Source organism: Oculina patagonica, chromosome 9 (genome assembly GCF_052425735.1).
Source record: "Oculina patagonica isolate OP01 chromosome 9, crgOcupat, whole genome shotgun sequence".
Lineage (NCBI taxonomy): Eukaryota > Metazoa > Cnidaria > Anthozoa > Scleractinia > Oculinidae > Oculina > Oculina patagonica.
Window position 1 is genome coordinate 23,944,184 of NC_135766.1, and position 12,832 is coordinate 23,957,015.

The 12,832-nt window shown below is 39.3% G+C and overlaps 1 protein-coding gene across 1 annotated transcript in view; it reads left to right on the forward strand.

Moving 5' to 3' along the window:
- Nucleotides 1–12,832, forward strand: part of LOC144666878 (oxysterol-binding protein-related protein 1-like) — a 63,578-nt gene that overhangs the window by 41,387 nt on the left and 9,359 nt on the right. Inside the window, exons 18-30 of the mRNA XM_078528300.1 lie at nucleotides 2,184–2,644; nucleotides 3,474–3,549; nucleotides 4,444–4,468; nucleotides 4,826–4,935; nucleotides 5,919–6,016; nucleotides 6,449–6,482; nucleotides 7,290–7,432; nucleotides 7,542–7,620; nucleotides 8,228–8,346; nucleotides 9,146–9,398; nucleotides 9,880–9,942; nucleotides 10,377–10,437; nucleotides 10,735–10,822. Coding sequence (XP_078384426.1) covers nucleotides 2,184–2,644; nucleotides 3,474–3,549; nucleotides 4,444–4,468; nucleotides 4,826–4,935; nucleotides 5,919–6,016; nucleotides 6,449–6,482; nucleotides 7,290–7,432; nucleotides 7,542–7,620; nucleotides 8,228–8,346; nucleotides 9,146–9,398; nucleotides 9,880–9,942; nucleotides 10,377–10,437; nucleotides 10,735–10,822 — 1,610 coding nt within the window. The remainder of the gene's footprint in view (nucleotides 1–2,183; nucleotides 2,645–3,473; nucleotides 3,550–4,443; nucleotides 4,469–4,825; nucleotides 4,936–5,918; nucleotides 6,017–6,448; nucleotides 6,483–7,289; nucleotides 7,433–7,541; nucleotides 7,621–8,227; nucleotides 8,347–9,145; nucleotides 9,399–9,879; nucleotides 9,943–10,376; nucleotides 10,438–10,734; nucleotides 10,823–12,832) is intronic.

A 12,832-nucleotide genomic window follows, 5' to 3' on the forward strand; every position in this document is an offset into this window, starting at 1 on the left:
GTGTGCCGATCATGACCGAGGACTAAAAGCTTTTTGTTCTTGTAGTTTAAATAACAGGAATAATTTTGGTGTAGAATTACGGATTTTATATTATTATCAGGTGTTCTGGAATCAGATTAGTGTCCCTTCTGGAATAATCTCCTTTCAAATGAGCTTTGGTTCATCGAATAATATTTTCACCACTGTAGAAACACAATAATAGAAATTACAAAGAACGAATAATTGAATAATAAATTGTGTTTATTGTTTCCTCGCCGCACGACGGGACGTTTTGTCTGGTTGGCTAGCCGAGCTAATAGAAGTCTTATTATAGTTTTTTTTTTCTGCTTGGCATTTAAAAATATCGTGATTATTTTTGACAACTTTTGTTTTGGAAGCTTGCCAGACGTTTCGGCAGTAGATCATATTTCAGATTTAGCTAACATTTTGTCCGCAAACACGGCAAATATTACCATAGAAATATTATGTAAATAGCTCCCACTGAATCAGATTTTAATTTCCTGTATACTGTAGACTTTCTCTCGAAACTTAAGTTTGCTATTGCAAAAAAAAATTAGTGAAATTGACTATAGATAAGGGAAACATACTTAAAACTACGAAATGTTGATTTCAATATTTTCACACGTTTGTGTGGAAAAGTTCCACTTTTTACATGTAAAAGTGCATTCTAAAACTAGCATAAACGAACAGACGATAAAAGGACTTGGCGCCCGGGCTGTTTGAAAATGCAAATCCGGAATTCCGAATTAAACATTTACCTCAGTTTCATTCGCCTTGTTCAAAAACTTTTGTAATATTAACACTTACACGTTGAGATGATAAAATCTTAAATGATAAAAATCAAGAGCAACGTTTCGCCTTCGTCTTAATTGACAACATTGTCAAATTATTCAAATTTTTCTACAAATATACTTTATTGACTTCCTCAAGGAGGCTTTTAGAAGCGACAATATACTGCTATTGACTATAAATACAATATCTTACAAAATTAAAAATCTTTCTATGAAATATAGTAAAATTAATAAAATTTCGAAGAATAGGTAGACTGTATCGTATTTTCCATGCAAATGGCTTCCAAATTTTTGCTGTGTCGTTGCGAGAAAAATTGCAGAAAACGTTGCTTAGTGTAGCACCCCAAGAAAATGCATAAAATGTTTGTTGTAGCGATTCCATGATCGTTGCGAGAAGTAGAACTTTATGCAACGAAAATATTGAATGACATGCATGTTTCTTTGAAGGTGCGTTACACAAGAAATTATATTTCACAGACTCCGTTCGAAATATATGAGAAAACAAATGGTAGGAATTCCCAGTTAGTGCTTCAAACCATATCATATATTTCTCACTTCGTCTGTTTATATAATCCGAATTATTACTTCAGGCCGCTTGGCGGCCCTAGTATACTTCTCATTTTTTTTGTAACTCATGTCGCAACAAAATTGTGTGACAGCGCCTTAACATTTGAATTTGATAATGCTGTTACGTGAACAGCGAAACGTTATAATTGCGTTCTGTTATCATCAAGTTGCATCTTAAAATCTCCGGCTTTCATATATTTCGTCACGGTGAGATTAGTTGAAGAATAAAACGAGAGGATTGTCCAATAAAAATAAGACCAAAATCGATAACAACAGAAAGCGAGACGCTAAGATACAAAAATTATAGCTATTTCAGATCTTTGGGGAAAAACATGCACTATTACGCTGGGCTTCGACACGATTTAGCTAGAGACGAGTTACCCGTCTAGACGAGCTTCGGCTAAAATTTTGTTGCTCGTCTGATTATGCGTCTCTAGTATAAAGACGGACACAAAGACGCATTACGCGTCTAGACGAGCTTCTTTTTGGTATCCTGTCTTTCAAGACGCATTTCGAAAAGTAGCTCGTCTAGACGGGTAACTCGTCTTGTGCCCGTCTTTATACTAGAGACGCATAACCAGACGAGCAACAAAATTTTTGCCGAAGCTCGTACAGACGGGTAACTCGTCTCTAGTATACGTAGCTCTTGTAGTGTCTGTGATTGGCTGGTGCTCGTTTCTGAAATTTCCCGCGCAAGTAACAGCCAATCAGAGAAACTACACTGATCTCTGCCTAGCTACGTCATCAGTATGGAATTTCTTTGGTCATTTCCAGTCCTTTTCTTGACACCGGCTCTAATCATTCCACATTTTTTTTGTTTTTTAGTTCATTCATGGAAGTCGCATGACGCTTACGAGCGATTGCAACGAAGAATTCTTTGACGCGAGGTCTGACATTGGATGTGATCTGCTCTCCGATGATGATAGTGATGATGGAGACGAATATGTCCCGAGTGTAGCGACCCCTGAACCGAGACACGAAGTGAACGATCAAAATCACCTACAGACACTAGCTGAACCGAGTAGCAGCAGCAGCAGCAGCAGCAGCAGTACTAGTAATAATATAAAGAGAACGCGTTCTGGAGGACAGCTTGGAAGCTTAAACAGACTTTCATTAACCAGAAGCACGTCAGATACGAATCTAACAGTGAAATCTGACAGTAGAAATTTATTGGACTGCGATAGTTTACAGAAGTCCAAGTCTGCTTCCAGTGATATGGAGCAAACTGCGGCGTTATATAGAAAACAGGAAGCCGAGAGACAAGCCAATGCGAAAGTTCGCTACAGGTAGGCTACAGTCTGAAAGTTAGAACCACGATTTACATTATAGTATTAAAGCAGTACCACATGAAAGTACTGCTCAATAGCTTTCATTTGAATGGTCACACACTAAGGTTTCATCTACAGACTTAAAAGTTTGAGCCACCTTGTACAGTATAATTAACAGTACCACATGAAAGTACTGCTCAATAGCTTTCATTTGAATGGTCACACTAGGGGTTTATTCACAGACTTTAAGGGGCTATGTCGTGCAATTTTAGGTAATTTCGGCACTGACTAACTGGTCATAGAATTAACTGAAATATCACAATAACGGCTTAAAACTGTAGAATAACTCGAAAGAAACACAGAAAGGCCAAAAAGGACATGGATGGGCAAAATTCGAGAAGATTAAGCCGGATTCCCTTCGGGTAAACTTGAAAAACGTCAGCCCGACTTAATCCTTATCTGTTATGTGGCCGTGATTTTGTTAATAAATGACTTTTGCTCTGCCAATTTGAAATTTAGAATTTCCTAAAATACCGTCACCTAGCCCCTTTAAAACTAAGAACCACCTTGCACATTATAATAAGCAGTACCACATGAAGGTACTACTTGTACCGCCTTGCTTGAAAGTACTGGCCTTGTACAGCGTAACAAACAACGTCACATGAAAGTACTGCTCAGTAGCTTTCATTTAAATAGTCACACACTAGGGTTTCATTCAGGTTTACGTAATAAGATCGGGGAAGTCTTTCCATATTTTATAGATGGTCTCACTTCAGAATTTCACTGCCTTGATGCGGTTTACCCGTGTAACATCAGTAACATGTCAGGACTTTTTTTTTCTTCACAGAACCTCCCTGCCAGTGTCCATGCTGTCAAGAAATGAGTTCAGTGTATGGGCCGTGCTGAGACAGTGCATTGGAAAGGTACGAGACAACGGCTACGTTAACACGTGACATTTTCCCGCCAAAAAATATATCACGTGACTTAAGCTTTAGATAGGCCACCCTATTGCTTTCTGGTTTGGTTTAAGATGCTGAAGCACAAATAGACGTGTCGCAGCGACATGTAGCAACAGGGACAAAATATCACTGCTTGTAAACACACAGAAAATGTTGTAGGGTCATTTCGCAACGACATGACCCTACAAGAGGATCCTGCTTATGTATACGCGTGCACATTATTTTATCCCTGCTATAGAGCGATCGATAATAATTCGCGTTTGCTTTGGGTTTGCATTACTACGCTTAGTAAAACTCGCACCACTTTCTAAACCAATCTGAAGTAAAACCAAAACCAATCATAACTCGCTCGCACACGTTTTCTCGCGCTTCGCACCGACTAGAGTCAACTCTCTCTAAGACGGATAGTCGGGACCGGCTCCAACTGTCCGTCTTACAGAGGTGCCTGTCTTATAGGGAGTGTAGTAACAAAAAAATTCAGAAAAACCGCAGGGACGGGACCAACACTAGGTATCCGTCTTAAAGAGTGTCTGTCTTATAGAGGTGTCCGTTTAGAGACAGTTGACTGTACATGTAATTTCTTTGAATTTGATTGGTTCACTGGATTGTTTGTGGTTTTGTTATGAGTGGCCATAGTCAGTACATGTACTTTGTTTTTGATTTTGGTTTTTGGTTTTATGATACACAGTCGTTGCTGCATCATGTCCCTGTTGCATTTTCTTGTGTGTGTGCATATTATGATTTTGGTGACAGGATTGTCCTATTGCGGCAAGTTATAGTAGCCTTCTTGTAAACGTCTTTTGTGCTTAAACCGACTGACTTGGGTTGCTAATTTGATTCGTATTTTCCTTGTTCCAGGATTTGTCAAGAATTACTATGCCAGGTATGTACAGGAATTTCTTTTTCATTTTTTCTTTCTCTTCTGCCCACCTTGAAAGTAACCTTGCTCCTAGGGTTTTTCTCCGTGCTCTCCGGTTTTTCGGCTCCCTCTACAAAAACCAACACTTCTAAATTCTAATTCAATATTGAAAACACTGCCCTACAAGCACCTAGCTTTAAACCCAACTAAATAAAGTTGTGTCTAAATAAAGGTGAGGTTAATTCGACTAACTGACAACAAGAAAACGCGACGCTAACGTAAGGTCGTAACGCAATGCTACTCTAGAAGCATTGCGTGACGAACCGAAACGTCTGGTCAACATGGACATTGATGATATTACGTTCTGTCACGCTTTTTCAGTTATCTTCAATGAGCCGCTGACGTTTCTGCAGCGAGTGGCAGAGTACATGGAGTATGTTTACTTACTTCACACGGCGGCCAGCTTTGAGGATCAACTACAACGAATGCAGGTAGAGATTACTTGTTACGCTATTTGATGTATTTTAGACGATTCTTTTCTTGAAACATATAACGAAACGCTTGGAGCGACAGCTAGGGCGCCTACCCGGGGGGGGGGGGGGTACTCCCTATAATGACCTATACGGGGAGGCTCCGCCCGAAAGGGGTACCTTTTTCAGGCTACAGGTATGTAAAAGGGTAGGGATTTCACGAGTTTAAGTATATGAAAGGGTATGGAAATCTGTCATTTGGCTATATAAAAGGGCCTTTAATTAAAATATTTCGAACAGGCGCAATTTATGGCTGTATTATTTTAATTTATTAAGCGCTACATAAAAATGACAAGAAAACGTCCTATTTTAAGTTACGCCATGTCTCTTAGGTATAAGAAAGGGGTACCTTCTTTCAGTTAAAGGTATACAAAAGGGGTACAATTTCTGTCAAAAATGGTATATAAAAGGGTAAGGGGTTAGAACTTGGGGCGGAGCCTCCCCGTATAAAACTTTTTTGAGTACCTCCCCCCCCCCCCCGGGGCAGGGTCAGGAAATCTGAAAAAAAATGTATGGCAAACTTTAAACTGCCAGAAAAGACAAAACGAAGAAAGATACTTAAAGGTTTAAATTGGTAGAGCGATTTTTAATGAATATCGTAAAACCAAAACCAAAGTTATCACTCTGGCCAATCACAAAGAACACAGACGAACCAATCAAAACTCGAAGCCGGCGCCACGCGCGGGAAAACTTGAGCAAGTCACGATTGGTTCTGGTTTTACTTCTGATTGTTTGAGAAAGCGAGTTTTTTTAAAACCAAACACTAAGTAAACGCTAATTACTTTCGACACTCAATGGAGTATCGCTCTAAATGAGACTGAAGACAAGTAAACTATCACCCTCCTTAGTAATCCGTTATTCTTAATTTCATTTTAATGCTGGGTAGATTTGCAAACGTCACGCAATACATCGTGACATAACTCCTTTATTTGTTCTCATTCTAGTATGTGTGTGCATTTGCGATATCATCCACTGCGTCAAATCTGGACAGATTAGGCAAGCCTTTTAATCCGCTGCTAGGAGAAACATATGAACTGGTTCGGTAAGTTTTTTATAATAATCATAAACATAATAATACCTTATTTATATAGCGCTATTTATATTGCTATCTAATAGCGCTTTACAAGATTTTTTACAATGTTAAAATTATAAATCTATATAACAACGTTACAATGTGTATATAATAAAAGATAAAAGATCAATAAAAGAATAGAAGACTAAAAATAAAATAAAAAGACTAGCTAGATTGCGTAGTATATTAATTAATTCTAAAAAGAAAACATTAAATTATAAAAATACCTAACAAAAAGCTTTCCCAAAAAGACATGTCTTTAGTTTGCGCTTAAACTCTGGTAAATTATCGCAAGCTTGAATACCGCGAAATACTTCACGCCTTTCCCTAGTTCACATTGTACGCACGTTTAGCATTAATTGTGCATCTCGTAATCATGTTTTGTCTTTTGTCTCTTGTCAGGGAGGATCTGGGCTTCAAACTTATAGCAGAACAGGTTAGTTGAAGCCTCCTGGCCTCTGATTGGTTCTTCCCATGTTCCCGCTGTTTTTCGTTCACTCGATCAAAAGGAAAAGAGATAGACTCGATCAAGCAATGAATTGAGCCTTGTTTAGTTGGCGTAATCCATTGCTTTCTGATTTCGTTTGACCGAATGAGTGTAGATACCATTCTGTGGTGGTTTTGTAACTGATAACAAGTTCATCTCAGAGCCAATTGATCAATATTCCAACAAACAGTGTAATGAGATAATCAGAACTTGGAACAAAAGGGCGTGCAACAGGCAAAAAGCGCGGAAAAGCTGTCTTGCCCAAATAACCTGATTGGCTTAAAAGACTTCTTCGAGGTTATAATTGGTTCGCGCACGTTCCACTAGTTCGCTGAACCTAGTCCAACCCTCCAAGTTTTTTTTCCTTAGTGGCCATTTGGCCACCAACTATTCAAGTTTTGGTCACCAGTGAAAAATTTTAGTCACCAAATTAAGCTGATGCTTTCAATCATTCCTTTCAATGAGTCGCCAGGCTGGTGACCTTGGTTCAAATTAGTCGCCAGCTCCAAAATTTAGTCGCCATGGCGACTAAAATGGTCTTAACTTGGAGGGCTGCCTACTATAGGGTTCACAATCTCAAAACAGCCATTACCAAGTAGACACACGTGATATACACATGTCCAGGCGAAGACTACGTGTGTGTCACGTATAGTCCACGCGTTGACCGCACGTGACACGCACGTGACCAGCGTGTCTTGAGCCCGAGAAATCGCCTGTGACGCATTGAAAAACTGATTTAATCCGGTGTTGTTGCAGGTCAGCCATCACCCACCCGTGAGCGCCGTACAAGTTGTAGGCGAAGGTTTTGTGTTTCACGTCACTGTTCAACCCAAGCTCAAGTTCTGGGGCAAAGGAGTTGAAGTTCAACCTAAAGGGATGGTCACGCTTAAGTTCCCTAAGTAAGTCTCGGCTTCTCGAAGATTTGTTTGAGCAAAACGTTAAGAAAATGAAAGTTCTCGAGATGTTTCTCAGTTTGATTGTTGGTTTCCCCTTTTTTTGTATCCGTAGGCACAATGAAATTTACACTTGGAACAATGTTAACAGCTGTGTTCACAATATTATCGTAGGACAGCTCTGGATTGAGCAAGTTAGTTTATATATTTTGTGCTTGTTTTATATTTTAACGCTCAAATAGAAGAGATATGCTTTTGTTGTAAGTTCTCACAGTTATTACCACTCACAAGTGTTTTGTGATTGGTTAATCTTATGGGATGTTGCGCCTTGCTTTCTTTTGCACATTTTCCCGCCACTCGACCGCGTCCGCACCACAAATGTTTTTTGATTGGTTGATTTTATGACATCTTACCCCGTGAATGGTCAAAGTCTTATCCTGTCTTTATTTTGCGAACGTCCCCTCCACATAACGCCGTGTACACGTTTTTGGGGGATTAGTTGATTTGATGGCAATTTACTTTCAGTTTGCCGTTCGTCGTTTCTTATCCATCACAGTCTTTCCTAATGTTAATTATCTTTGTTTCCTTTTTTTTTGGTTGTTTATTATCGGCGCTTTAACGTTACTTTACCTCAATATTATATTATTTTTACGTTTCAATCAATTTCTGGGAAATCCCATGCAGTGAAAATCTGACTTAAGATACCATCACTTAGTCTCTGAGTTCTTCGGTGGCGACGTCTGAGAGCTGAATGAGAAGTTCTCTAATCTTCAACGTTTTCGTATCTGTTTTCTTCTACAGTACGGTCAAATAGAATTAACTAACCACACAACAGGAGATTACAGCGTGATTCACTTTAAACCTGGAGGATGGTTTGGCAAAGAAGTCAACAAAGTGGAAGGATCCATCTTCTCTGCAGAGTAAGTCCCAAGATCAAAACATGAATTCTCTTTACTGACTGCTATACATTTCTTTTAATGTTATTTATGAGAATTTGGTTGTACAACAAGACAATTTCTCTTAGTTGGTGCTTACTTTTCAATATTTTGCAGATAGAGCAGTTTTCAATTGAGTGTTGTAAAACCAAAACCAAAACCAAAAGCAAAGTAATTACTCTAGCCAATCACAAAGAACACAGACAATTTAGTGAACCAATCAAAACTCAAAGCAAATACATTTAGCTGGCACGAAGCGCGGGAAATCGTGCGCGCGCGGGTCACGATTGGTTTTGGTTTTACTTCTGATTGGCTGAGAAAGTGGCGCGAGAGTTTTAAACCAATCACTAAGCATAGCAATGCAAAACCAAAGCAAACGCAATTAACTTTCGACACTTAATTGAAAACTGCTCTAAGGTAAACTTGAGATTTTTTAATTCTGAACTTTGTAATCTTGGGATGTGTAGGGGTAGGGCGTTACCCCTCGGAATTTTCTGTTGGGGGTGTGGGGCCCGGTTCTTGAAGCTCTTACTCAATTTTAGGCCAAAATTCATTTGGTTGCGTTTTTTCAAATCCAGTGACATTTTTGCGCAGTTTTAATGTTGTGTTGTATGATTTCAGTCAAGAAGATTGTGTTGGTTACTTTGGGTGTTTTAGGGTTCTTCCCTTATTTCATATTTTATGACCATATTGTTATGTAATGTAATAAAATGTAATGTATTGTAATTGTCGTATAGAATCAGTTCTGATAGTTACTAATCACTCATGCCTCTATAACCTTTAGCAAAAGAAAACGATTCATTTTGCGAGGAGACTGGACAGACTCTATCCAGTGCTTCACGGTAGATAAGTTCACAAGGAAAGAATCCAAGAAGGATGGGAAGCGTCGGCGCTCAGACGCCAGTGAAAACAGCTTCGCATCCGCCACATCACTGGAGAGTTTCAGCAGTGGCAGCAGCGGTGGCAGTGTCAGTGTGGACACATCAACACCCAAAACTCTCTGGAGCTTTCAAGAGCGACCTGCTAATAGCAAACAGGTAAAGGAATCGGTTCTTATTCGTCAGCGAACATTTTGTCTGCTCTATTTTCATTCAAAATCATGTCAAATGAATCAATTCTTTTCATTCCCTCTATCAGCCCCCCCCCCTCCCCCCCCCCCCAAGGATGACGGGTTTTGACAAAAGGGAGGGGGGAGGGGGGTCGGATTTTTTCTTCAAAGTAGCCGACAAAATTTGAACCCTTCGGACATTTTTTCATAGGTGCCGACAAAAAAATCATCCCTTCGGATTTTAATTTTTAAAAAAGCGCCGGCACAAACTTGAGGGTTCGCATTTCTGCCATAATTAGTGGTGAGAGGTGCAGATAAAAACTGGAATCTTTCCATGTCGAATCCAACAAGGCCATTTTTGTACCCTTTAACTTCGATTTAGCAGAACTGCCAGGCGTTATTTACAGTAGTAAACGTTAGTTTTGTTGTTTCTTTTGAATAAGCTTCATTTCTGTTTTTATCTTCTTCAGATGTACAATTTCACTACATACGCGATGCAACTGAATGAGCTTCACGAAGATCAAAAGTCCAAGGTATGCCGAATTTGGTTATCTCCACAAAAAAATGGCGGGAAAATCCGCGAACGGGTTCATTATCCGCCTGTCCACGAAAATGGCGGAAAAAATTCGCTAAAGTCTTTATTCGGTTAAGTCCGCCAACTGGGCTATGCTTTGCTCGTCCTTCGAAATGGCGGGAAAAATCCGCAAACCGGTCTTTTGTCTGCCTATCTGCCAAAATGGCGGAAGAGTCCGCCAACTGGTCTATGGCTTGCTCGTCCTTCAAAATGCTAGGAAAATTCCGCCAACTGGTCTGTTGTTCCTTAACTCTGGTTGGCCAAATCTTCGTAAGTTACGAACGATCTCCCTTCTGTTAGTTTTACAAGAAATCGATAGCAATTCGGGATAAATCTTTAAGTTCGCTGTCTAGTGAATATCAATTGATTAATCAATAGTTTTGTTGTCAACAGTTACCGCCAACAGATTCAAGGCTAAGACCTGACTGTCGAGCACTTGAAAACGGCGACTTAGGTAAGTTGACACTGTGCAGTGCTTGCAACAACAAAATCACTACGGCGAAAAAAATAAATAAAATAAAGCAATCACTTATTAGTTTTTAAATTTGTTTTTCATGATCCTTAGGTCATGCGTTTATATTGCATTGTAAGTGACTTTTAACTCGTTACACCCTCTCATGTGGGTTCAAACACTGCATGAAAATTTTACACATAAGAAATTCCTTGTTCATTCATTCACTCACTTATTCTTTTTTAACTTTGTTTTATTCATTCGTTCATTTGTTTATCATGATTTACATTTTCTTCATAGACACAGCCACTAGGGAAAAATTCAGACTTGAGGAGAAACAGAGGGCAGCGAGAAGAGAAAGACAAAAAAATGAGCGCTGGATTCCAAGGTGAGCGGGACTTCTTGATTGTTCTTTGGAAATCTTTAGAAGTTTTCGGCAATATTCGGATGGCTTCGGGTCATTTTGCCGGGTCACCGTTGAAGTCTTCCGATGTCCTAAGCGATCTTCCGGAATATTCGGAGTAACATTTCTCTTGACGAACAAACATTCCCGAAAAAAAGCCCTATGTGCAAGCCAATCAGAATTCCGTTTTTTGTGAGATTTAAGAAAGACTTTCAGCAAATTTCAAATATCACTCGGCAGAAATTGGAAAATCGATTTCCCTCATATTTTGCCCACAAATAGCCTTTAGCTAGCCTTGAAATTTGACGTAGTTGTTTTCGTCTCGAAGCGCTTTAAATCCGTGAAAAACTAGAAAAAGGAATTTCGCCCACAAGATCGCCGAAAATGGCCGAATACAAAGCTAAAATTTGGCAACCTAAGTTTTAACTTTGTTCGCGTGCAAAGAAGAACCTGAATTTTTGAATACGTTTTCTTGAACGGCAAGGTATTCAGCTTCTAAAATTAGGTAATAACTTGACTTGAGCGTCATTCGAGAATTATTTACTAATTTTGTAAAAATACTGATATCTACTGATGGGAAAATCCTTTATTTAGGGATAAGATTCAGAATGTTTTTTCGCCATGTGCCATAACTCCAAATTTCTTCAAACTTTGGCTGTGGAACCCTTTTATGCTATTGTAACTTATGTATGAAAATTAGCTTGGGTTCTCTTTCGAGAGATTTTTGAAGCGCCTCTGAAATAACCGAATTTTAACGAAATAACATCAGCAAATGTATACAGCGGACTGTTGCCGTGTTTTGGCGCCAAGCGGTCTTGTCAAAAAGGCGATTTAAGCCGACAGTTGTGTTACGAGTTCTTAGTACTCATAAGCCAATATCTTGTTTCCTAAATACAAGTAGAATAAAGTCGATTTTAGCGCCAAAGTAACAATATTTAACTGGAACAAGCTGAATGAATTTCTCGAGTGTGAGACCTATCTTGACGAGTTGTCGATTTCTTGTCGCAAGACGAAAATAGAAACTAATTTGTATTGTGGGCCCACTGTAATTAATGCATTTAAAGTAACACAATACCGAAAGAAAGATTTTCCAAATCAAATGTTAAGTAAAAACTAAGGTCTTCCGTAAACACTCCAAGTAATAAATGGTATAAAATTTTTAGTTTTGTGTGACATAGCGAAAATTAAAGAACACTGTAAGAAATGATCAAATTACAAACTGAACTGTTCGACACATATTTAGGAACGAAGCGAAATTAAACTAAACTACATCTTTGCGTGGTTTTTTGTTCAGTAGACCGCGAGTTTTTGATGGTCAATGGAAAGAGTTAACCGGCAGAAAGAATTAAAATTAGGGTATAAACATGGCTAGCTATGGAATAAAGCAGTGGATACACTGTGGACATGAAGTCGATAAAGCTACACGGTTAAGTCACGCTAATCCCAAGATACACCCTCTTTTCTACATTAGAACGTCTAATTTTCAGCCGAAAGATATGCCCTTTTTAAAAATTTTAAAATCAAAGTCAGATGCAACAGAGCGCCGTTTGAAACAAGCCAAGCCCATTCCTACCCCCACCACCACCACCACTGAGGTGGGCGCATACCCCTACTCAATCTTCCCAAATTATTTCAACAACTGTGTGTCTAGAAACGATAGGTAAATACCAGGTAGTTTAGACGATCCTGCTTCATGGCGCTTTTTGGGGGGTAATTCTTTAGACGTCGGAGAGCAGAACATGTCTGCTTTGAAGTCGCCGATGCCACCATTTCAAATACGATCTTACAGGTTGTGGACCTTTCCTAGTAGCGTTTTGGGAAGAGAATCGAAGTTTTGTTGAAAGATGGGAGGGGGGGGGGGTGGAGGTAGGGGGAGCTTGCCCCACATTTTTGTTGGGGGAGGGGGAATACAGTCCCCTGCTCCGTCACCTATGAAATTGGTACTGCAGTAAATTCATCCCTTATTGAAATGTACATGTTTACGTCGCTAATTAG